This window comes from Coptis chinensis, chromosome 6 (assembly GCF_015680905.1).
Source record: "Coptis chinensis isolate HL-2020 chromosome 6, ASM1568090v1, whole genome shotgun sequence".
NCBI classification, from domain to species: Eukaryota; Viridiplantae; Streptophyta; class Magnoliopsida; order Ranunculales; family Ranunculaceae; genus Coptis; species Coptis chinensis.
The window spans coordinates 15,738,734-15,764,134 of NC_141461.1; the positions used below are offsets into that span (position 1 = coordinate 15,738,734).

Below are 25,401 nucleotides of genomic sequence, written 5' to 3' on the forward strand. Positions count from 1 at the left end.
ATTTTCCCTCTATAGGAGCAGTAGAAGACATGATCTAGTATAGTATATGGTTTGTATGCCTAAGATTGTCTTTGTTTTAGTATTCTAATTAGTTCAGTGATAGGTCCCCTTGTGTTGCTATCTTAATGAATGAAGAAAATATTGCTATCTCAATATCTACGATTATGCGTCAAAAGAAGGAGATTTATTTAAACCTCTTCTTTTTTAACAAGCTAGAGCCAATTAGATCTGCCTTTAGAAGTTAAGCCCCTCTTTTACTGCCGAGGGGACTTGCCCGTGTTAAGCATTTCAAGGAAGTCCTATACTATCTATCCATTGTATTCTTATAACAAGATAGATTTCATTATATCTTCTTTGTTGGTCCCTCGTGAAGGTAAGAATAGATTATACCGGTATGAATGTATTAGATTGGGTACCTAGGGGCAGAGCTTAGTAGAGAAAGAGAGGCTTATTTTTAGTGCTTACTTAACTATCCTCTTAGTCCTATTAAGGATGCATGCACGCACCCTATAGAGCGGGCATAACTACCGGTGAAGCGAAGTTCCTCCTGGAAAAAGGGAGGAGCAGAACGCCTAAGAGTATGATCTATACATTTCTATTTTGATAGCTCAATAGTTAACTAATTCGTCTAATGAGGAAGGCCAGTCAAGTTCACTATCTTTATGCCGCCTGAACGCGTTTAGTGGTCATAAGAAGAAGGAGACTAGTAGCTTTCGGCCTTGATCTATAGGGCTTAGTTGAAGTTTATCCTTGGTGGGAAACCTTGAGTCCTTGTCCATGTTGGAACTGTTGATGGCAGTACCGCTCAACTACTGAGATGCTTTAAAGTCGACATAGGGGCTAGGCAGGTTAGCGTAATTCAGATGGATTGTCTCCTTGGGAGAGTTTTAATACCAAACCCTTAGTCTTTGGACCGAAAAAGGTACTACACTATTTTATTTTTTTTTAAACGAATTCTTCTAGGAGGAAGACATATGTCTGCAGACGCTTTTCTTTTCGGTCTTGGCTCGGCTTACTATTTTATCTTTTTTTTTTTTTTTTTATAGGAGAGACTTTCTAGAGTCCCTCAAAGGGAGCAAATCGAAGGCGGTTTACGGATCTGCCAGGTCCTTCAACCGGCCCCTTTTCTTGTTAGGCTTGTACTAATGAGTGGTAGTTCCTTCTCGTACTCGTGAATGTCTATCCCGTCTAGAGCTTGGCTAGACACGGACTAGACTTAGCTCTTGCTTGTGATGTACCTTGAATACCTAGGGAGCCCGTATCCAAGCTCCATGGCTAGCTGTTTATAGGAGTAGGGGTACTGACATACTTGACATTTATTCCCGTCCATGTCAAGTATGTCGACGGGGATGGGAATTCTACTGAAAAGGGGGACCGGAAAGAATGTGAGTGACGTTCATGTTCGTGCTTACCTCTTTGGGCTAATCTATACCCTGACCTTGCCTCGAGAGCGGAGCAAGTCTTCTGTTCGATACTCTCATACGAGAGAAACGGACTATCATGATTGGGTCGACCAGGCCAGATCATGACATTGGGGACCATTATGGGCGGGAGTAGGATACTCTACTCTGGGTGGAAAGAAAGATGGAGGGCTTGCTGCCCGTGGTGGTGCGCGACGTGGATCGTTCAGTGGTGATTCTCCGGTATTCAATCAAGAAGCAATAGAGGAAGAGCCCAAGCAAGGGAGTCCTATCTTACTTCTTCGACGGTGGAAGAATCCTTCTTAGTTGTTTTTCCTTTCCCAACTAAACAGTGATCGATATCATTCCCTTGTCTACAGCATCTAGAACAATAGCAAGGCATATTTTAGATAATAGCTTCTTGCTCGAAAGGCGTATTCAGTAAAGATATGAGATCGGGACTTTCTTTGACAGCCATTCTGTGTAAGGGATTGGCCTGATTCATTTAGCATCCAAGAGGCGCTCTATTTTTTGTGACTTCTTACCCGCGAAGGCTTGGATCCTCGGCACCATCGGTAATTAAGATCGGAGTAGTTCGTGGAACTTGCTTTCCATCTGTCTTTGCCTTTGACTTCTATACAAGATTTTCCGCCGTACGAATGCTTTCTCTCCTCCTGATGATCAATGAAAATATGGTGGAACTAGCAGATCGAGATCGGCGGCACATCGCATAGAAGGGAAGATCATTTAATTTAGATAGATACTTGACTTCCTTCAGAGAAATACATTCCCTAGAAAATGACTGACTCTCATGGTTCGCTACTGACTTCCTTCAGTGAGGACTTACCGATCACTCCATTGGAACTTCGATCGATTACGCCGCCGTAACTAATCCCGTGCCAAGTGGCTCAATAGACTCTCTCTTTACCTTCCCCATCTGACCCACTCCTCCTTCTGCAGAATCCCCTTTATAACTAGACTCGTGCAATTTCTAATCAGTGGCTTCCTTCCTTGAGATATCGCCCATCGCCTGAGATGGAGCCTAGCTTTAAAACCCTTCTATCCCCATTCCTAGCCACACCGTCCTCAGATGATCCCCAAAGCTACCTGACCCGATAAGTTTCCCTTCATCAAACCCTCTAGTATCTTTCTACTTCCTCGGAAATGTAGCATCTTCCGCTCTGGCGATCTGTCCGACCAAGTTAGCTATTGGACTAAGGGATGGCTCATTGATAGTAGCTTGTCGGAATGACTGCAGTGTACGGCTCGGCTTTGGGAGTAGCATGGATGTTCCATGCGTTACTATATGAGAATCATATTTCCATGGTACCGCATGTGTATTGGTATCTTGAAATGGAGCGGTAATTTTTTCAGTCCACTCTTTTCGAGGAACATAAGAAAATGCTCGATAGTTCTTTGGATGAAATTCCGTCGAGTCGCGGAAGACCGAATCTGACCAAACGGCCCGAAGTTCGAGTATCCTCGGAAGCTACCTGAGTCATGTACTTCTATATATACTAAGCTAGTTTCAGGTCTAGCAACTGTGAAGAGAGTAAAGCCTAGAGGCAGGGCAGTGCACCAGTTTAACTATTAGATCCTAGTTTCAGAGCTATGTCATGCATCCCTAACGAATGATATTTCCTTAAAGAATGATCAGTGATCAGCCTAGAGGCAGAGGCGTGCACGGTTTTTAATGCATTACTGCACGCGTCGAGGCAGTGCACTAGTTTAACGCATTAATGACGACGCCCGTCGCAGTGCACCGGTTTAACGCATTACCTGGGGCGTCGAGGCGGTGCACTAGTTTAACGCATTACCGAGGGCGTCGAGGCAAATGCACCGGTTTTTATGAACCTGAGGCGTCCATTGGCCTGATCAGCCTTTGCATTTTGTCATCATCACTTACCATAATTTACGGGGTATCAAGCATTGCTCTTTAATTAAATGTAATGCATTGTTTTTGTGGACCATATTATATTCAACTCATGCATTGATTACTTGCATTGATTACTCATGCATTGATTACTCATGCTCTTTAATTAAATCTCATGCATTGATTACTTGCATTTTGCTTCAATTTTATTTTAATTTGGATAATTATACTTACTAATGTCTCTTTTCTTTTCCAATTTGTTGTTTGTATCGATTGGCAGATTGGTTGGCGGTATATTGATAAAAAAACTTCGGGTGGATGTTGTTGAATCGGCAAATTATGGGAATTTGGCCAAAATCTTATTTTTGAAGAACTAATATTATTTAGTTGATGGCTTTGAAGATTTTGTAATTCAGTATATTCAAGAGACTAATTGTATGGATGCTCAAATAATGATTTTGGATGATCTTAATTAATAAAATATATTTTGCTATAATTTATTGTGAATGAATACATCGATCGGTGTTTTAGTTTAATCATAAATTGTATTGGGCAGGTTTATATAAATTGAAATGATTCAAAATAATCGTAATACCTATTATATATATGAGTAAACCCATTTGCAATGCCGAGCTCGTTGTAAAAGAATTAGGGTGCTGCAAATGTGTTTAAACAATTACCAACACATACATTTGGTGCGGCTAAAACCACTAGCAGGGGTAGCTAAAAACACACTTTTGGCAACGCCCTTGGCGCAGCTAATGGTTTAAACCTTTTGCGACAAAGACCTAGGGGCAGCTAAAAACACACTTTTTGGCAACGCCTCTTTGGCAGACTAATGGTTCAAACCTTTTGTGACAAAGACCTGTAGCTAATGCTTTGCTTCTTTTGTGACGCCAGAGGGTGCAACTAAAAGTAACCCTTTTGCAACGCTAGCAGGTGCAGCTAAAAAGAACATTTTGCAACGCCAATCGCTGCAAATAGTTTAAATATTTTAAAAATCATTTTAGTTTTGCAAAATACTTTAGCAACGCTAATAAAGTAATAGCAATGGGACAAGGCGTTGCAATAACCTTCAAGCTTTTGCGACGCCAATTGTTGCGTCTTCATTTAGCTTTTGTGACCCAATTTTTTGCAGCGCCTTTGTGACGCCCACATTGGCGTTGCCATTGATCATTGGCAGCGCTTTTTCGTACTTGTAGCGACACCAGATGGCGTTGCAATTGAGCCTTTCTGTTGTAGTGTTAGAACTGAAGGAGACGTACACACAAGATGAACTTGATGATGTTCGACTCGATATTATTCAGTTCATCCAGGAAAATGGGGTGTTTCAGCCGAAAGCGAATGAGGATGAGTTTTAGCTATGTTCGGACCCCTCCAATTTAATTTATGAGTCTTACCTTTTTAATTTATGAAAATGAATTTGAAATTTGTTTTCTTAGTGCACTCAAAAAATTAATGGAATTTTTTTTTTTATTATTATTATTATCTTTTTTTGCAATGTTTGATAGTTTATTGTACATTTTGGAATTTGTTGGGAAGATGGAAATGTTGTACGTAGGCAGGCTGTGTAAATTTTGTTATGCAGGTTTGGTTTTTAAGTGGAAGACTGTTACTAGAATTATTATTAAATAAAAAAAAAAAAAAATATATATATATATATATATATATATATATATATATATATATATATATATATATATATATATATATATATATACCATGGTTTGGCATAAACCGTAGTGTTTAGTATAACTATATACCACGGTATTATAACACATACACTAATATAAACCACGGTTTCAATAGTTTATATGCCACGGTTCTGTTGACAACTGTGGTATATAATGGGCATACAAACCACGGTTCTTTGAAAAACCATGATATCCGTTAAACATATATACCACAGTTTTGTTATTATTATATACCACACCACCTATTGTCACGGTTGCATAACAGTGGTAAATATATTTATACCACACTTAAAAACAGTGGTATAAGTGTCATTCTGTAGTAGTGTTCATAGTATACCCTAAAAATAGAATTGTATTAAGACTTTACATATTGCTACTAGTTATCCTCATAGTTGCTGACAGTTACAATAGTACTCTGACCTTTTCTAACGCAATTTTTCTGGCCCTCCACGCAACTTTATATGTCACATCAATTAGTTGTCACTGTTTCACCTCCAACTAAAGGTTCTTTGGATTCAGTTCTTCATTGTCTTTAAGCTTGGACATAACAATTTATGAAACCCACTTTGCGTCTGCTTGTCAATTTTTTGAAACAGCCTTATCTTGTGCACAAGTGTGTGCATCTCTAAAAGTTATAACCACCTATATATCAGACCCAGTTGCAGGTTTTGCATACAAATGAAATGGACAGTTAGTTGTCTTACACTTGATTACCAACTTTTGGGAGGTAGTATTACAACGACGTAAATCAAACATATGTGCAATTGCATAAGATTTCATGTCCTTCACAAGATCATCTCGAGTGGCATAATGCTGACCTATTTTAGGGGGTACAAACTTCAACCCCTCATTACAAGGATTTACAACCTCACTTTGGTTCGTAGTGGTTTTTGGACTATGAGAACCACACAAAGGATCATATCCTTAACGTAGGTCTTCAGAATTCATATCTTTAGCACCAATAACCCTAGCATCAACCATTCCCACCAATTCAAAATCAATCTCACCTTCCTCATCGCCATCATTCACAACTGTCATAGGTGTACGTGTCCCCCCACAAATACTCTTGACTTTGATTCGGAGTCGAACATATATCTCCATCATCACGATCGTATTCTTCAACTTGATCATCTTCATCATCTTCAACTACCAAAACTTCACTCGCAGCAGCATCTTCATATTCATTTTGAAATTCAACATCCTCATTACTTCGAGAACATGCCGATTATGTTTTCTTGAGGAATGTCAGCTATATCATTTAATATTTGAACTTCATCTTCATATTCATTTTGAAATTCAACCTCCTCATTACTTTGAGAACTGCCGATTATGTTTTCTTTAGGAATGTCAGCTGTATCAACTAAATCATTTAGTATTTGAACTTCATCTTCATTTTGAAATTCAACCTCCTCATTACTTGAGGAACTGGCAATTATGTATTCTTTAGGAATGTCAGCTGTATCTCCATATAGATTTTGAGAATCAAACTCTTCATAGTCTGGTTTATCAGCATCTTCAATACCAGTGGGATCATCCTCTGCATTATAATAGGTCAACCATTAGTGCACGGACTATCAGTGACTTAAACTATAATTATCCCCTATAATGTTTATACTGCTCACCTTCAATGACAATTGCAAGAGGTATCCTTTCTTCTATTAATTTGTAACTACCAACTACACTTGAGCTTCCCTTTGGGAACAAATCTAAAACGGTTACTAAATATGAGTAATTGAACAGACATTTATGCGTAACTAACATATTTACAAGTGTACTACTTGTTCCCCATCCCTCACCTGCCATGACCTTTTCGAACGTCTCCAAGCTGTGTAGGACATTTTCAACGATATTTTCATTTTCCACATCTTGCAATTAACGAGTTGCAGTTGAAGGTTGTTCTAGCGGACTGTCTGGGGAACACAACATTTATAACCGTCAGCAACCAAACCATTTACTGGAACTAAGAATAACTAAAATAAAATTAGTGATTTACCTATTGGTTTGTCCACAAGTTTAAATTGATTGAAAGAATATTTCTGTCGAGCTAGCACTTTTTCTTTCAAAAAAGATTGTTTCCTTGGAGAATCAGTAATTGGAATTTCTTCATTAAGTTTCTTCTTTATACAATGTTCTCCACCACTTGATCCAGGACAAGCACTTTTTGGCAGAGAAGGTTTAAACGGCTCACTACAAACTTGTTTCTTCTTCGTACTTGGAATTCCATAACTTGATCCAGGACTTGCACTTCTAATCATTTCTTGTTTAAATAGCTCACTACTAACCGGTTTATTCTACACTCTAGGTTGTCCACCACCTTTTCTAGGAGTAACACTATCTACTTTAAACAGCTCAGTACGAACTTTTTTGTTCTTCACAGTAGGTTGTCCAGGACTTGATATTCTAATTTGTCATGCTCCCATACCACATGGTGTGATGACGATTGCTTCATTGATAACCCAAACTTTCATTGCTTTCATTGGAGTCTTCTTCTGCTTCTTAATCATGTTCAAGTAGTCGGTTTCTTCATCAATTCTACAAGGGGACTTGTTCATCAAAAACCTAATAGAAAAACCCAATCTTATGTGATGATGACCACGGCTTTAACAAGACACATGAATCCTTCAAAGGGAGTATCCACATCAAACACTCTCATTTTCACCTCACCCCCTAGATACTTCATCACACCATGCTTGTCAGATTTCATCTCGCCATCATAATAAATAAGCATATCGAATGAACCTGAAAAAATACAAAGTTAGCACAATAAAAAGTATGAGCTTTTAATAAAATGACAGTAAAGTTCTTTTATTTATTGTTCTACATTTATGACATTATATAACCCTTGTATAAATACCATAACTATGACAACAAAATCAACTTGGAAATGGTAAACCACCATGGAAACCTTATAAAAAAACACTCACACTTCTACGTAAAACTACAAAGAAGCAAACCGAAACATAAACCTACATAGAAACAAACCAACACTAAAGACAACTGTATAGGGCATATTCATGACATGAGAGGTTAGTGGGGCAAGTGGGCGGATGCAATATAGGAAAGAGAAAACATGCAGTAGTGGATCAGATCTGCGGAACCCTAACGATGGAAACCGCGACATACGGGGAGGCAGGGACGCTAGATGAAAGAGAGATCAACGAACCACAAGAAGGAGTTAGAGAAAGAGAAAGAGAAAGAGATAAAAAGAAAGAGAAGGAGGAGAAATGGAGAGGAAGAAAGAAAACCAGAGAGAAGAGAAAAAGAGAGAAGAGTAAGGAATTAATACAAGTAATCCCATAGGTTGTAATAAGAGTAGATACATTTGGCGCCGTCTGTGGGGACCCGAAAGAAAATGGCCACTGTAGTGAAAAGAGGAGTAGGGAGACCTAAGAAAGCAACAGTTAGAGAGGCGGTCAAGGAAACAGAGAGCGCTGAGGGGGAAAGGGTAGGAGAGGAAGAAATATCTGACGTGGTTGCGGATGCTACCAGACTTCTCCAGGAGGAGATAGTTAGGCTACGGAATGAGAATGACGAGTTGAGAAAGGAGAGAGAGACTACACATGGTGAAACGGAGCGGGGGGATCATCGGAGCAGCGAAGTGGAGGGGAAGAATGAGGAGTACCCGCCACCGGACGTAGAACAAATGACAGGTATCACATTAGAGGTAGTACATGCTATGATTGAGAAAGATAGGGAAATGAACCGCGTAGCAGAAAAGGCGAACCAGAGCGCTATGCAGAAAAAGGTTGCAAACCTCAACAAAAATCCACTGGCGATTCGATATGGAATTCAGAAGTGCCTAAGAGGTTCTCCCAACCCAGATTTGAGAGGTATGATGGGAAGGGAGACCCGACTGATCACTTGCATCATTTTCGATAATAGATGCCGTTATGGCAGGAGAATAAGTATGATGGGCTTCAACGCATGATGTTCCCCCTTGATCTTAAAGGGGAGCCTCAAATTGGTATTACAGGTTGGCTTCATAGAGCATCAAAAGGTTTGAAGAACTGGAGCTGGGCGCATTTGTTGACCACTTCATACACACCGAGAAAAGAAGGGTGGTTGATATCGCTGGCTCACATCAAAGATAAAACAAAGGTCTTTAATCATTAAGAGAGTTTCTATCTAGGTTCAAGGAGGAGACATTGAGAGTGGAAATTTTGGATGAACATACAGCGGTCATAGCCTTCCAGCACGGCTTGAGGTCAGGAACTAGAGTTCATGAGTCGGTTTCCAAAATTGAAATCACTTATTTGCATGCTCTATATCTAAAGGTCGAAAAATACATACGATATGAGGATTTAATGCAGAGGAATCGAAGAAGGAACGAGTAAGAGATCGCGGGGGAAGGCGGTCTGCGGCCGACGAGAGATGACCGAAAGGGAAATAGTAGGATAGAAGAAAGAAAGAGAGGAACGTACAGAGGGGAGAGCCAAGGTCCGGAGAGGACGGGGGACCGAGGCAGAAAGGATATCTGAGAGAGGAAGCCATATCGCGAAATCGAACAGACTCTGCTCAACAGGCCCTTAGAGGAAATCTTGCCTCTAATTAAGGGGCAACAATATTTTGTGGTCCGCTGAGTACACCCGTGGAGGTAGAAGGAAAACCATTTTGCGCAAACCATCAAATCAAGAATCATGCCACTAATGAGTGTTATGCCTTGAAGTGGTTAGCGGAGAGAATGATCGAAAAGGGGATGCTTAGGGAGTTTGTCGCGGAGATTCATCAAGCTGAGAGAGTGCCAGCTCCAACTAGAATTTTAGGTACCATCAATGTCATCTTTAGTGGAGAAACCCTGGGAAAAAATGCACACAGAGAAAAGATAAGAAAGACAGCGAGTTTACAACAGGTGAATGAGGTGGTGAGCATACCACGGTTAGTTCGCGAAACCGCGATGGGTGAGGAAAGCATAATGTTCACCCCAAAAGACTTAGAGTCAGTAATTTCCCCGCATGAGGATGCATTGGTGATTACTATAGCGATGGATAATTATCTGGTAAAGAGAGTGTTGATAGACTGTGGAAGTTCAGTGGACTTGTTATTTAAGGGGGCCATAGAGGAGATGAATATCGGTAGAGATCAGTTAAAAGCTCCTCAAACTAATCTGTATGGGTTCAACGACAGTATGACAGAACCCATGGGGGAATTGATGCTACCAGTTACAGCAGGTCTGACGACGGTATTCACCAGGTTTATGGTGGTGGACTCTAGTTCCCAATATAATGCCATTCTAGGGAGAAAATGGATCCACGAAATGAAGGCTATTCCGTCAACATTTAACCAAGTGATCCGCTTCCCTACTAATAGGGGGACATACGAGATAAGGGGGGATCAAGTGGCAGCGCAGAACATCCATAAAGAGTATGGTCCACGGAACGAAAGGGGAGGGGTCGTCAAATGAAACAGGATCAACATAGCAATTACAGGAGGCAGCGGAAACAGAAGTGTACGAGCCTCCGCTGGGACCGAAAACTTTGGATGAGTTGGAGGTAGTGAACCTTGGGGTGGGAGATGAGGAAAAGTTTACGTCGGTAGGAGCTGACTTGCTGGAGGAATGGAAGTGTAAGCTGGTACAGTTTTTTATAGAAAATACCGATATATTTGCATGGGTAATTGAGGATATCACGGGTTTAGACCTAGAGTATGCCTGTCATCACTTATATATGAATGAAGATGCTAAGCCGGTAATATAAAAGATGATAAGCATAAGACCCAAATACGCTTAGGGGATTCGCGAAGAGGTTATACGACTGAAGTGGGCAGGGATAATAAGGGAAGTAGAGTTTACAGAATGGTTGTTGAATGTGGTCTCGGTACGAAAAAGAACGTCAAGGTTAGAATGTGTATTGACTTCACATATGTAAACAAGGAATGCCTGAAAGATTGTTACCCTATTCCCCGGGTGGATGAGCTAGTAGATAGAACGACAGGATTCAAAGTGTTTTCCTTCATGGATGCATCGATGGGAAACAATCAGGTCGTAATGTTCGGGCCAGATCAGGAGAAAACCACCTTTGTGGTGGAGGGTGGTACCTATTGTTACACCAGGATGCCCTTCAGCTTAAAAAATATGGGAGCTACTTTTCAGCGGTTGGGAGAAAAGATGTTCGAAGGCAAGATTCGAAAGAGGATCGAAATATACATTGAAAACATGGTGGAAAAAAGCATGTCGGAAAATAAACACTTAGAAGGCCTCCATGAGACTTTTGGTATACTGCGCAAGCATAAGTTGAAACTCAATCCTGAGAAATGCACATTTGGGGTAACTTCATGAAAGTTTCTGGGCTACATAGTCACCTCCTGCAGAATAGAGGCGAATCCAGAGCAGATTTGATCGTTGATTGAAATGCCATATCTGCAGAATGTGAAGGAAGTACAAAGGCTGGCTGGGAGAGTCGCGACACTTAATAGATTTATTTCCAAGTCATCGAACAAATGCCGACCTCTATGTCGCTTGTTGAGAAAAACACCTGATTTCCATTGGACTGCAGAATGTGAAGGAGCCTTCCAAGAGTTGAAGGGTTACTTAGGGAAGGCACCCTTGCTATCACGGCCGGAGCAGGGGGAAAAGTTGCATTTTATATCCGGGGTTAGCGAAAGCACGCGATAAGTTCGATTCCGTAAGGGTGATCGACAAGATAGAAAAGCCAGTTTACTTTCAAAGCAAAACCCTACTGGACACAGAGACCCAGTACAGTAGGATTGAAAAGTATGTTTTGGCCTTGATATTTTCAGCTCTTAAGTTGAAGCCTTACTTCGAAGCTCATTCTGTGGTGGTAGTAACAAATTTGCCTCTCAAGCAAGCGTTGAAGGCCGAGAAGTCAAGTAGGATGCTGAAATGGGCAGTATTACTCAGTTCTTATGAGATTACATACCAAATCAGGACAGCAGAAAAGGCACAGGCCATGGCGGAGTTTCTGGCCAAATTTCCGGCAGAGGACCCCACTTGGGGAGAGGAAATGGTAATGGAATCTGAAGGGGAGGTTAGTTCGCGATCCTTTGGATCCTTGGGATATTCGCAATGGGTGGAGAGTGTTTGCGGATGGTTCTAATACTGATACAAGAAATGGAATTGGGGTCATGTTAGTGACTCCTGAGAACAATCACCTTGAGCTATCTATGAAACTGGGGTTCGCGGCTTCAAATAATGAGTATGAATATGAAGCTGTGATAGCTGGATTAGACTTGGCCAAAGATCTGGGGGTGAATGAGTTGTCTGTTTTCTCAGATTCCAATTTAGTAGTTTGTCAGGTAAATGGAGGGTTTGTGGCTCGCTGCCCGAGGATGGCGAGATACCTTGAGGTCCTACAGCGAAAGGCAAGCAAGTTCGACAAAATAAAGTTCTCCCACTTAGGCCACGGAGAGAATATACATGCCAATGCTTTGGCTTATGTGGCGGCGGTTCTTCCTGGTTCAGAGGGTCGGTCTATTGAAGTTAGGGTTTTGAGCAAGCCAAGTACATCAGATGAGGGTGGGGTTTGGCTCACCACCGAGAGGGATCAGGGTTGGATGGAACCGATAAAGACTTTCTTGAGGGGAGTAGAGATAGAGAATAAGCAGGAGAGGCTAAGAATGGAACAAATTTGAGTCAAAAGGTACACAATGTTGGAGGGTGACCTATATAGGAGAAATTTTAGCGGACCATTGCTAAAATGTATAGGTCCGCGGGTAAGCAAGCATAAGAAGTTCTAGCTAAGGTTCACGAAGGTGATTGTAGGAGTCATTCCGCAAGGCAAACAACTACCCACAGGTTGATATCACAGGGGTATTTTTGGCCACATATGAAGAGAGATGCCACAGAGCACGCCAAGAAATGTGAGAAATGCCAAAGGTTTGCACCGTTCATACATTCACCAGCTGAGCCCTTGCATAATGTGTTCAACCCTTGGTCATTCGCCATGTGGGGACTGGATATTGTAGGGCCTCTACCCATGGCGAGCGGAAAAAGGAGATTTATGTTGGCCGCTACTGATTATTTTACCAAATGGGTGGAGGGTGTGGCTTTGCAACAGGTTAAGGAAGAGAACGTAAAGAAGTTCTTATGGGAGAATATCATCTGTAGGTTCGGGCTGCCACATACGATCATCGCAGATAATGGAACTCAATTTACTAGGGGAAAAGTGCGAGAGTTTCTTTAGGCATTTAGGGTGAAGTAGTGGTTCTCATCCCCCTACAATCCTAAGAGGAATGGACAAGCCGAGGCATCGAACAAAATCATAATGGATCATTTAAAGAGAAAATTGGAGCAAAAAAGTGCGTGGGTGGACGAGTTGAATCACGTGTTATGGGCTTATCGTACCACACCGCGGACATCCACTAAGGAATCACCATTCGCAATGGCATATGGAGTAGAGACCGTCATACCAGTGGAGATGATAGTGTCCACGACTAGGACCCAGGCTGTGGAAACCGAAGTGAATGAGAGGACATTAGCTATTGATTTGCATCTCATTGAAGAAAGAAGAGAAATAGGCCGCATTCGATTGGAAGAATACCATAGAACTTTACAGAGACAGTATAATAAACGTGTGAAACCGTGATCTTTCAAGGTGGGTGACTACATGCTGAGACGAGTTACCCCGGCCACCAAGAAGGAAAATGAAGGAAAGTTAGGTCCGAACTGGGAGGGACCCTATGTCATCAGGGAGAAGGGTAATTCTGGAACGTATAGATTGCAGACTGCGACAGGGGACAAGATAGAGAAGTCATAGAACATTAGACTATTGAAAAAGTTCCATGAGTAGAGTCTTGTATCTAGTCTTTTAAACACAGAGTATCATAGTTAAATCTATGTGAACAGAGAAATGATGTTTGATGTTAAAGATTATTGTGTCGATGAATAAAGAATGCACTTCCTACAAATGTGTCGAAAAAGAAATTTGGGAAAATCTAACTTAGGGGCAAATCGAGTTGCCCCACCAAGCTTCAGCCGCCAAAGCCCAAAGATAGCAAGGTGGATTAGCCCTGTGGACCAAGAGTCCAAATCAAACTTGGGGGCAAATTGAGTTGCCCCACCAGGCTTCATAACCGCCAAAAAGACAGTGGGGATAAGCCCGCCGTGGACCTCAAGTCCGAATCAAACTTGGGGGGCACAAAAAGCCCCACTGGGCTTCACGGCCGACCAAAAAGCAAGGGGATGAGCCCTTCAGCGGACCTCGAGTCCTGAATCAAACTTGGGTAGAGAAAAGCCCCCCACGAGGGCTACACAACCACCCAAAGATAGAGGGGGGGATGATCCTTTCGCGGACCCCGAGTCTGAATCAAACTGGGGGCAAATTGAGTTGCCCCACCAGGGCTTCCTGGCCATAAAAAAGGCGGCGGGGGGATGAGCCGCTTTCGGACCTCAAGTCCGAATCAAACAGGGTAGAGAAAAGCCCCCACCGGGCTGCCTGCGACCCACACAAAGACAGCGGGGGGAGGGGAGGAGTCCTTCGCGGACCATGAGTCCGAATCAAACTTGGGGCAGAGAAAAGCCCCCACCAGGGCTACAACCACCCAAAGATAGCGGGGGGGATGAACCCTTCGCGGACCCCGAGTCCGAATCAAACTGGGGGCAAATTGAGTTGCCCCACCAGGCTTCACAGCTGCCAAAAGATAGCGGGGGGGATGAGCCCTTTGCGGACCTCAAGTCCGAATCAAACTTGGGGTAGAGAAAAGCCCCCACCAGGCTATACAGCCACACAAAGACAGCGGGGGGGGAGGAGCCATTGAGACCACGAGTCCAAATCAAACTTGGGGCAGAGAAGAAAAACCCCCACCAGGGCTACTACCCACCCAAAGATAGCGGGGATGAGCTCTTCGCGGATCCCGAGTCCGAATCAAACTGGGGGCAAATTGAGTTGCCCCACCAGTTTCATCAGCCGCCAAAAAGCAGGAGAGGGGATGAGCCGCCCATGGGACCTCAAGTCGAATCAAACTTGTGGTAGAAAAGCCCCCACCAGGGCTACGGCCCACACAAAGACAGGGGGGGAGGAGCCCTTCACGGACCACGAGTCGAATCAAATTTGGGTAGAGAAAAGCCCCACCGGGGCTACCCACACACACAAAGAAGTCTGGGGGGGATGAGCCCTTCAGCGGACCAAGAGTCTGAATCAAACTTGGGGGCAAATTGAGTTGCCTACCGAGGGCTTCTGGCCCAAAAAAGCAGCGGGGGATGAGCCGCCGTGGACCTCAAGTCTGAATCAAACTTGGGGGCGCATAAAATCCCCCACCAGGCTTCAAAGCTAAAACCTCAGAAGTAATTGAAATTAGACCTGCTAAGAAAGTTGGGATCTCACATCATGAGAAGGGGGAAGCTAGAGAAATGAGTTTGATTGATGACTTGCAGGGCATACCCAGAAATTCAGGCAAAGAGACATATATACAAATACAAAGAGTACAACCAGTCAGAGTATGTGAACTGCAAAAGAACAAAAATACAAAAACACAATTTCGTTGCATCACTGTTGTCCTTTGGTCGCGTCCTGCTGAGAGGAAACTTCATCCACATCCACAGCGGAGTTAGTATCACCATCCACCGAAATAGGGGAGGTGACCGCACTGGGAGTGGGTAGGGGTAGCACTAGTGTAGCAGCCTCAATCGGGGAGGTGACCGGAGTTGGAACTAAGATTTGAGTGTCAGGTACTGGAGGTGGAGCGGGAAGAAGGCGGCCGGCCGCAGTAAGCTCTTCGAGCTGTTGTTTAAGTTCGCGGGCAATCTTCTTCTCAGCTAAGCGACCCCCACTATATAATTGCGGTGCTTGTCTTCAGCTAGCTGGAGCGCTTTTTGGACTTCACAGCTACGATTCGAAGATCGTCCCAGTCCTTCTCTAGCTTGGCATACTTCATTTTCCAGCTTTCAGGCCCCTGAATCTCCTACTTCACGACCTCTAGAGATTCCAGTGTGCTGGTTAGACCGCACAACACGTAGCTGATGTCCAGACTCAGTTGAAAATATAACTTGTTAACAAGGTATATAAAGGAAAAGATAGAAGAAGAGGAAAGAGACAAACCTTTTCCTAGCAATGGTAGATAGATGCTCTATGAGAGGCCAGTGAACCAGAGTCACCGTATGCTTGATCTTTGGGAAGATGAGAGCTGAAGAAGAGGGATGCTGCGACGGCAGAGTTCTCCAAGGCCGAGTTGCAAATAGTTATATCGCGGTCCCTAGCCTTGAATTGAGGTTGCCATATGTCAACTGTACTCGAGGACAGGGGCCCCGATGAGCGGGGGTCTTTCCCATGACGACGTGCAGGAGCCAAGGGCCGTACCGGAGCAACAGGGGGTTAAGTGGGGTTTGGAGGCGCGGTCCGGGCCTTTTTTGCAGGGGGGCTCTTGCCCGCAACTTCGGTGGGTTCATCACTTTCGGAGTCACTTTCCCACAATTTGAGCTTGTTAGGGGCCATGGCAGCGGCAGGAACAATAGAGGGGGGATGAGCAAAATCGTCTTCCAGTCGCTAAAAGCGAGAATACAAAGAGGGGCGATTATCTAGGGTAGCTTGGTGGGATTGAGGCGGATCGTCGGGCAACGGCTTGGGAGTGGTAGATCTTGGTGGTGTACTTGAAAGACTTGTGGGCCTTTCTTTTAGGGAGAGGTGAGGATTTGGGGTATCTTTCTTTGGGAGGTGGCGGGCGATAGAGGGGGCCTTGGTATTTACCAATGTTTTTCAATGAGGGATCAAGTAGAAGAGAGTTGCCTTTTCTAGATCGATGTCGAGAACTTCACACTTGGCACTTCCCAAATCAGGGAGTCTTTGAAAAATTTCGGATGAGATGCCAGCGTAAATTTGAGATCGCGAGTCAAGTTTCCAACCTGAGTCAGAAAAGAAAGACAAGTTAAAATCAAAAATAGAAAGTAGCACTGCGAATCCAAAGGTTTTACGTACCACTTTTAAAGAAACTGAGATTCCTCAAAGAAACTTCAGATGGAAGGTCCGTGAAGATAAACCTACCAGACACATACAAAGGATAGTAATGCTAGACCTTATCAGAAGTTGTGATATGGAGGACAAAAGACTTCTTCTGCGGACGTGTCTGAAAGATTGATACCCTATACTACCAAATTAGGTGCTCTTCTTTATATAATAGTGAGCTATTATATCACAGAGTTGGATTTTAGGTGAATAGGTTTCATTGTAATGATTTGCGACATATAGGACACGCCAAAAGTTACCTATGCTTTGGCATGGCGGGATGTTGAAATGGTTACATACCTCGATATCCAGAAGGGTTAAGGGAAAACGCAAGTCAGCCGCTATTTGACCTACGGTAGCGATAAGACAACCCGCCGATTTTACCAAATGAGGAAATGGGTGGACTTGACACGCGTGCTCAAGAACCATGTCAGCCGGGATACCATAAGCAGCTTTAACTGCATTTAAGTTAGATCTACAGTGGTATGACGGTGAGGGAGGAAGAGCGGCTTTCCTTCCTGAAGTAGACGATTCAGCGGTAGGGCTGGCAGAGCCTGAAGTCGGGGATTCAGATCTAGCCGCAGTATGACCGCTAGATCTGGGAGTAGAGGACTCCGACCCGTTGGATCTAGTGGCGGAGGTGCTCACCGATTCAAACTCCGACATGTCAGAATAAAATAAAGGGAGAAACCAACTAAAGTAACAATGGTGAGAATAAGATGCGAAGGGAAAAAGAATGGGAGCAGTAACGCAAATGATTTTAACCAGACAACAATTGATGGGAAGAGAAAAGATGGAGACAAACCTGAGATGCAAGGCAGCAAGGTGGAAGAAATACTTGATTGGAGCTGGAGGATCCCACGAAAATGGAGAACAGTAAAAAGAAATGGAAGAGGATAGAAGATGAAGTGAGAAATGATGTTTTATGTGGTGCTTTTGAGGGAAGAGAGAGGTTTGAGCGGGATTCTAAGAGACAGGGGCAAAAAAGTAATCACCGGAGAAAAAGGACCAGGGGAAAGGTGACGCGTGGGGCCTCAAAAATTGAAAAGACAAGATCGATACGCGTGCGCTTTGGACACGTGGAAATAATGACAGAGCACGTGCCAAGAATGAAGAAGAGATAGGTGGGAAGATGTAGTTCTCGGTACCATTGTCTGTTCGCGGACCATAAAAGGGGCCGCCGAATGTCAACGGGACCGAGAGGGGCATCTGTATAGGGAATATTCATGACATGAGAGGTTAGTGGGGCAAGTGGGTGGATGCGATATGGGAAAGAGAAAACATGCAGCAGTGGATCAGATCCGCGGAACTCTAACCGCATGGAAACCACCGCGACACGTGGGGAGACAGGGGACGCTAGATGAAAGAGAGATCAACGAACCACAAGAAGGAGTTAGAGAAAGAGAAAGAGATAAAAAGAAAGAGAAGGAGGAGAAAAGGAGAGGAAGAAAGAAAACCATAGAGAAGAGAAAAAGAGAAAAGAGTAAGGAATTAATACAAGTAATCCCATAGATTGTAATAAGAGTAGATACAACAACTAAACAAACATCAAAACTGACCATTATCGAGGTTTGAGTTCTTTTCATCCATCACAATCTTTAGAAAAATCAAAAAAGAGAAGACAGAGTAGATGGTCAAAAAAGAAGAACCCAGAGAAAAATGTGTAGCTTTGGAGCTTTATAAAAACTTTTTGAGGTTGGTACAAAAAATGAGATAAATATTGTCTCGTCTTTGAATTACAAAAACAATATAAAAGTTGCTGATAGTAGATCCATAAGTTGCTGGTTCCTAATCCCATAATAGCTAAAGTCCGTTTTCATTTTTGCTGGGTTGAAATCCAACAGTCATTAATCGCTAGTACGCATCGCTAAGAGAATCTAACGGATAATTATCATTGTGCATGTCAACATCAGAAGTACAAGAAGAGAGAGAGTGTGTTGCAGAGGAGAGAGAGTGTAGCAGAGGAAAAAGAGTGTTGTAAGGAAGGGCAAAAGAGTCAAAAACCCTTTGAAAAAAAAATCAAAATTAGAAGGCATGTCCGGTTAGAGAACAATGTGGATTTATCATGGGATTTTAGGCAATTACCCTTATTATTATTCATTCTATTTGTATTTTGATTGTGTTTGTAGCACGTTATCAAATTAGAACTGAAATCATTATCTGGAACCTATTTTTAGTTGTGAAAAGAGTTTCATACTAATGATACTATAGTTAGACCATCCCCTGACCCATGCTAGTAGAAGTATAGACCACTGTTTAAGCGTCATATGAAAAGAAATTGTTCCAACAAAGTTTGTGCCAAATTCAATCAACGCATAGTTTGGGGAAGAATGTTTGGTTTGGGGTGCATTCACTCAAGTTCGATAGGACTCATTACTGTGTCTAGGAAAGGAAATCGGAGAGAACCCCATAGGGGTATGTGGTACCATGGGGTACGGGGTACACGCCATAATGTTTCACTAGTTTTCCTGTTTAAGATATGGTCCATTATACATGTAGTTCCATCATACTACAAAATTGCACTTGCACTTGTTTCCACTTTATTTGGCTCGAGTTTTGACCATTTTGCTCTACAGAGAGTGATAAAGTGATACTGATGGACATACTTCTTCCAATTTTAATATAAGTCTTCTTCTTCACCTGATAATTCCATTTATTTGGGAATGTGGAATTGTGGCTGCCAAATTTTCAAGTCGTTATGCATGATATAGTTCGTAACTTCTTATTACTACTGTGTGGAAGCCAAGTGTTACGTGTTCTTCCTTTTGATTCTTCAATTAACATATGCATCACATACAACTAACTTTGTTGACAATTTTGCTGCCAAGAGACACCAAACAAAATGTTTGAGAGGATAGTTTGGGATTTCAGAATTATTGGAATTCCGACAAATTCAAAAATCGAAATTTATAATATTTTGAGTTTTTGACCCATGTTATATTTGGAATTTCAATTTTTTTTTGAAATTATCAATATTTCGACTCTAAACAGATTTTTTTTAAATTGAAATATTAGGTAGAATTCTGATATTCCGTTCAGAATAATGAACATTGGTTGAGAGCACTTGAGACCAAGACCCAATATTTCCATATCTATATCTATATCTTAATATTAAAGCTCTCACAGTGGGTATTTTTCGAGCTCTATTAAAACGAGAATTTCTCTCTTATTTGAAAAACGAGAATTTCTCTTCTATTATAACGAGAATTCTTTTCTTATTAAAACAAATTCTAACACTTTTAATTAAAGCGGAAATCCTTCTCCTATTAAAATGAGAATTCCTCCCCTATTGAAAATTAAACGAAAATCTAGCGTATCTAATTAAAACGGGAATCGTTCTCCTATTAAAACAGAATCTCTCTCCCAATTGAAAAAATGGGTTTTTAAAACTTAATTTAAAATAATTTGTTAGAAAATTAAAACGGATAAACGACTAAAACGGTAGTCCCAATTTTCTAAAAAAAATATAAATATTTTCAAAAGAGCCGGTGCGTATGCACGGGCCTACAAGCTAGTCTTAAATTCTTAATATTAAAGCTCCCACAATGGGATATTTTTCGAGCTCTATTAAAATTCCACATCATCTCCTATTAAAATGAGAATTTCTTTTCTATTTGAAAAATGAGAATCTTTTTTTACAACGGGAATTTCTCTCCTATTATAACGGGAATTCATCTCCTATTAAAATAAATTCTAATACTTCTAATTAAAGCGGAAATTATTCTCCTATTAAAATGGAAATTTCTCCTCTATTGAAAAGAAAAAAATCTAGCATATCTAATTAAAACAAGAATTATTCTCCTATTAAAACATGATCTCTCTCACAATTGAAAAAAATGGGTTTTTAAAACTTAATTAAAATAATTTGTTAGAAAATTAAAACGGATTATCAACTAAAACGGTAATCCCAATTTTCTAAAAAATATATAAATATTTTCAAAAGAGCCGGTGCGTATGTACGGGCCTACAAGCTAGTATCTTAATATTAAAGCTCTCACAAGGGGTATTTTTCGAGCTCTATTAAAATTTCACGTCATCTCCTATTAAAACGGAAATTTCTCTCCTATTTGAAAAATGGAAATTCCTCTCCTATTAAAACAAATTCTAGCACTTCTAATTAAAACGGAAACCATTATCCTATTAAAATGGAAATATATCTCCTATTGAAAAGGAAAAATCTAACATATCTAATTAAAACGGGAATTATTCTCCTATTAAAACATGATCTCTCTCCCAATTGAAAAAAATGGGTTTTTAAAACTTAATTAAAATAATTTGTTAGAAAATTAAAACGGATTAGCAACTAAAACGGTAGTCCCAATTTTTTAAAAAAAATCTAAATATTTTCAAAAGAGCTGGTGCGTATGCACTGGCCTACAAGTTAGTATCTTAATATTAAAGCTCCCACAAGGGGTATTTTTCGAGCTTTATTAAAATTTCACGTCATCTCCTATTAAAACGGAAATTTCTCTCCTATTTGAAAAACGGAAATTCCTCTCCTATTAAAACAAATTCTAGCACTTCTAATTAAAATGAGAATCATTATCCTATTAAAATGGAAATATATCTTCTATTGAGAAGGAAAAATCTAGCATATCTAATTAAAACGGAAATTATTCTCCTATTAAAACATGATCTCTTTCCCAATTGAAAAAAATGGGTTTTTAAAATTTAATTAAAACAATTTGTTAAAAAATTAAAATGGGTTAGCGACTAAAACGGTAGTCCCAATTTTAAAAAAAAAATCTAAATATTTTCAAAAGAGACGGTGCGTTTGCACGGGCCTACAAGCTAGTAGACTATATATCATAATATATATATATATATATATATATATATATATATATATAGTCAAAATATATATATGAAAATATATATATATATATATATATATATATAGGGTTTAGGGTTTATATTTAGGGTTTAGGGTTTATATTATATATATATATATATATATATATATATATATATATATATATTAGAAAATGTGATATATATCAGCCAAAAAAAGATATTCAGTAGAGATATATAGAATATTTTCATATTAGGTACCCAAAAACCATATATCAGAAATATATATCAACGATATTTTTGTTCTTGGTTGAGACTGAGAGAATCATAAAACTCATAATGTTGATGGCCTAGGCGCCTAGCTGAGGAAAAACCTTAACAAATTCTTTGGGAATGCGTTTTTTTTTTTTGAGAAAAAGAACCGATTACTTGGAGTCTTGGTCGTCCATATGCACCAACACCACCAAGTCCTTGATTCCTTTCTGAGTTGAGAACTTGAGATTATTATTAATGGACAAATTAATCAATGAACTGGTTGAAGTAAACTAGTACAGAAATCATTATATATGAACAAAGAGGTCAGAACTCAGAAGACCAACATAGAGAAGAAGACCAAAATAGAGAAAACGAAAGAGTGAAAAAAAGGGAAGCATTTGAAAGACTGAAAGTGAGAAAAAATGTTTGAACAAAAGCTAGTCCAGAAAAAGGTTTTATCCATTTTGATGATATAAATTGGCTTTTAAGAGTGGTTTATGTTCGTGTCCTTAGAGGGTTCGTTACGTCGCCATGATTGATCAGTTTATCTTTGTTTGTCAGTTCAGTCATCAGGGTTCGTTCAGACCATCATTAGGATTTCAGGTTTCAGCTTTTCTTACTCCTCCAGTCCTTCCCCTCTCTCTCTCTAGCTTTCCAAATGCTTGGTATGATTATGTGCTCGTCGGCTCTCTCGTATTAGTCTTGTCCAAGTTAATTTAACCAAGATTTCCTAGAAAGTGCCACCTGTGTTCATGCAGGTTTGCTATCACATCGTTTCACAACGATTTCAACTATTCACTCCCTACGTCCAAAATTCCAACGAAAATTTGGTATTATCCAATACTTTTAATACATTAAACTCTAATCTACTTAATTTATCATAAACTTTTTATCCATGCAACTTGAAGATAGGATTGATTAACCTAAAAATTGGCATTTATGAGGTCTCGTCACTTGTGCTGACCCATATTTCAAAAAGGGAAAATCATCAAATTACACAAGATCCCGACTCCATGGAAATATGGAAGGGTGATTCTACACTTGCAACAAGGCCTGCACTACTACTACTCTACTAGAGAAGAGTGATAGAGAAAAGCTGCCGTATCTGTTTTTTGCTACTTGTTCTTTTCTAATTTTCTTTTCTTACATAATATATACCCAAAAACACAAAAAAAACACATAATATTTTCATGCCTGCTGAATTCTGACTTCAATGCCCAAACAAAACAAAAGCCCTTCTGTTCTTCACTTTGTTCCATTCCAACTTTTCCTCCAAATCTTCACCGCTTTCTTAATCTCTTCATTTTCAATATCCATTTTACATAAAATAAGAGACCAAAAATCACTATCATAGAACCAAAAATCCCCAGAGAAGCTTCACATTTTTATATAATATTACTTTTTTTTCTTTTTGTCAATATTCGTCTTCAAAGAGCAACTTCAGCTTGCAAAAACATATTAAACTCCACTTGCTCAACCTCCCACTTCTCCTTGGCAACAACCCCATCATGCACAGGCACGTATTCCTGATCAAACAAAACAAAATCATTTATGCAAATTAAACAAACACAAGAAAAAATCAACATATCAGATATGATTTGTTTTTCCTGAACTCCACCTCAAGTTTCTGAACAAGTTCTTTTGCATTTGGTGCAGAAACAATAATGCTTCTTTGAGAAGGCTCAATAAACCCATCATCCACTGCTTTGTCTATGAATGTGAGGAAATAGTTGTAATACCCATCAACATTCAGCAAACCCACCTGCACAAAAGAAAGAAATAGCTTCAAATCTCATTTGGGAATAAAAAAACATAAAAAAGTTATTATATATGTGCAATTGTGCTTACTGGTTTGTCATGGATACCAAGTTGAGCCCAAGTGATAACTTCCAATAACTCTTCTAATGTTCCATACCCACCTAAATACACAAATAACTTTTCCATCTTACAGAGAATAGAAATAAATGGGGACTGATGGAATCAGAAAAGGTAAGATTTTAGACCTGGTAATGCAATGAAGCAATCAGAATGCCTAGCCATTTCAGCTTTCCTTTGATGCATGTCGGCTACTGGTCTTACTTCTCCAACAGTTTCGCCAGTTATCTGCTTAATAAACAATTTTTTAGACCAAATAATGAATTATAAAAGCACATATCTCAATATATTTGACATTTTCAGCAAAACAACTAATCTGACCTCTTTGCCCATTAGTGTCTTAGGAATGATCCGGTAAAAAAATGACGAACAGTAAGATAAAAAGATGTTATTTGCAAAATAAAGATACCCAAGTGTGAGAAAAAGAGCTTCATTTACCCTAAAACATGACCCCCACCATGATGAACAGCCTGAGAAACCAAACCCATTAACCCCACACTTCCACCTCCATAAACAAGATCTAACTTCCTTGAAACCTTCATCAAAAGAAAGCCCAACATTATAAAAGCCCAAATAACTAAGAAAAACACAAACAAATAAGCCTAAATGGGGTACTAGAGTTTTAGAGAAATAAAGTACCAGCTCTTGTCCAAGTTCAACAGCAGCATCTCTATAACAATCTCTATTTCCAGTACTACTTCCACAGAAAACACAAACCCTCTTAAACCTTGACTTCACCACTTTCTCCTCCATCTCTTCTAGTACTATCGTTCTTTTTAGGCAAGTTACTTCTCTTTCAAGTGTTTTTTTGTTTATTTGCTCAAGAATCTCAATGTTGGTCAAGTGTAATCAGGCCTATATTTATATAGAGAAGGGATGGGATGGGGTAAAGAAGGAAAAGTTTGAGGAATTAAGGAAACATTCTGGCCTTTGGATGCATCAACCGCATTTTTTCACCCTTTTCCCAAACAAATAAACAAAATGTGCTGTAGGACTGTAGCGCAGTACTGATCTGACCCTCATACTAACTGTCTATTTTTTTATTTTTTTTTAATGATATTACATAATTATTCTTTTTATAAATTAATATAAACTAAAATAAAATGATAAAAAGTGGAATTTTGTGGAAAATATAATAATTGAGAAAGCTTGGGGCACCCAACATTTTTTTGGGCCTTGGTTTATTTAATTTTTTGTTTGATTTGTTTGTGGAAATATAATTAAGTTTTTTGTTATTTATTTGTTATTATTTTTGGTCAAGTTATTAGTTGTTTATTTGTTTTTATTTTTGTTTTTTATTTTTTGAAAAAAGAAATATAATTTAGATTCTTATGGAGTTATTATGGGAGTCTAAATAGATTTTTGTTCTACTTATAATGATTACCAAAGTGTCGTATTAAGTTGGAGACGAATATCTACATGAAATTTTTCAACAAGCTGAAACTGGAAATCTTCACTAGTACATTTTAGTGAAATACAAATTTGATAATTTTAAACAAAAATTCAATTTTTCTAACAAAAATTGTGTGAAAGTATGATTTATATTGTATGCATTCATTGCATTTTGAGTATTATAAAGAGTTAGAACTGTATTGCAGTAAGTAGTGTTGATTAATGTGTGA

General features: G+C 40.0%; 1 protein-coding gene across 1 annotated transcript; it reads right to left on the reverse strand.

The window, feature by feature from the left end:
* Positions 1–23,316: 23,316 nt before the first annotated feature.
* Positions 23,317–24,022, reverse strand: LOC147491728 (cytokinin riboside 5'-monophosphate phosphoribohydrolase LOG5-like). The gene is made up of 4 exons (XM_086565468.1): positions 23,908–24,022; positions 23,753–23,823; positions 23,523–23,666; positions 23,317–23,430 (listed from the first exon to the last, which is right to left on the reverse strand). Exons 1-4 carry the CDS (start codon positions 23,963–23,965, stop codon positions 23,332–23,334), a joined length of 372 nt encoding a protein of 123 aa, XP_086421594.1. The 5' UTR covers positions 23,966–24,022; the 3' UTR covers positions 23,317–23,331.
* Positions 24,023–25,401: the final 1,379 nt, after the last annotated feature.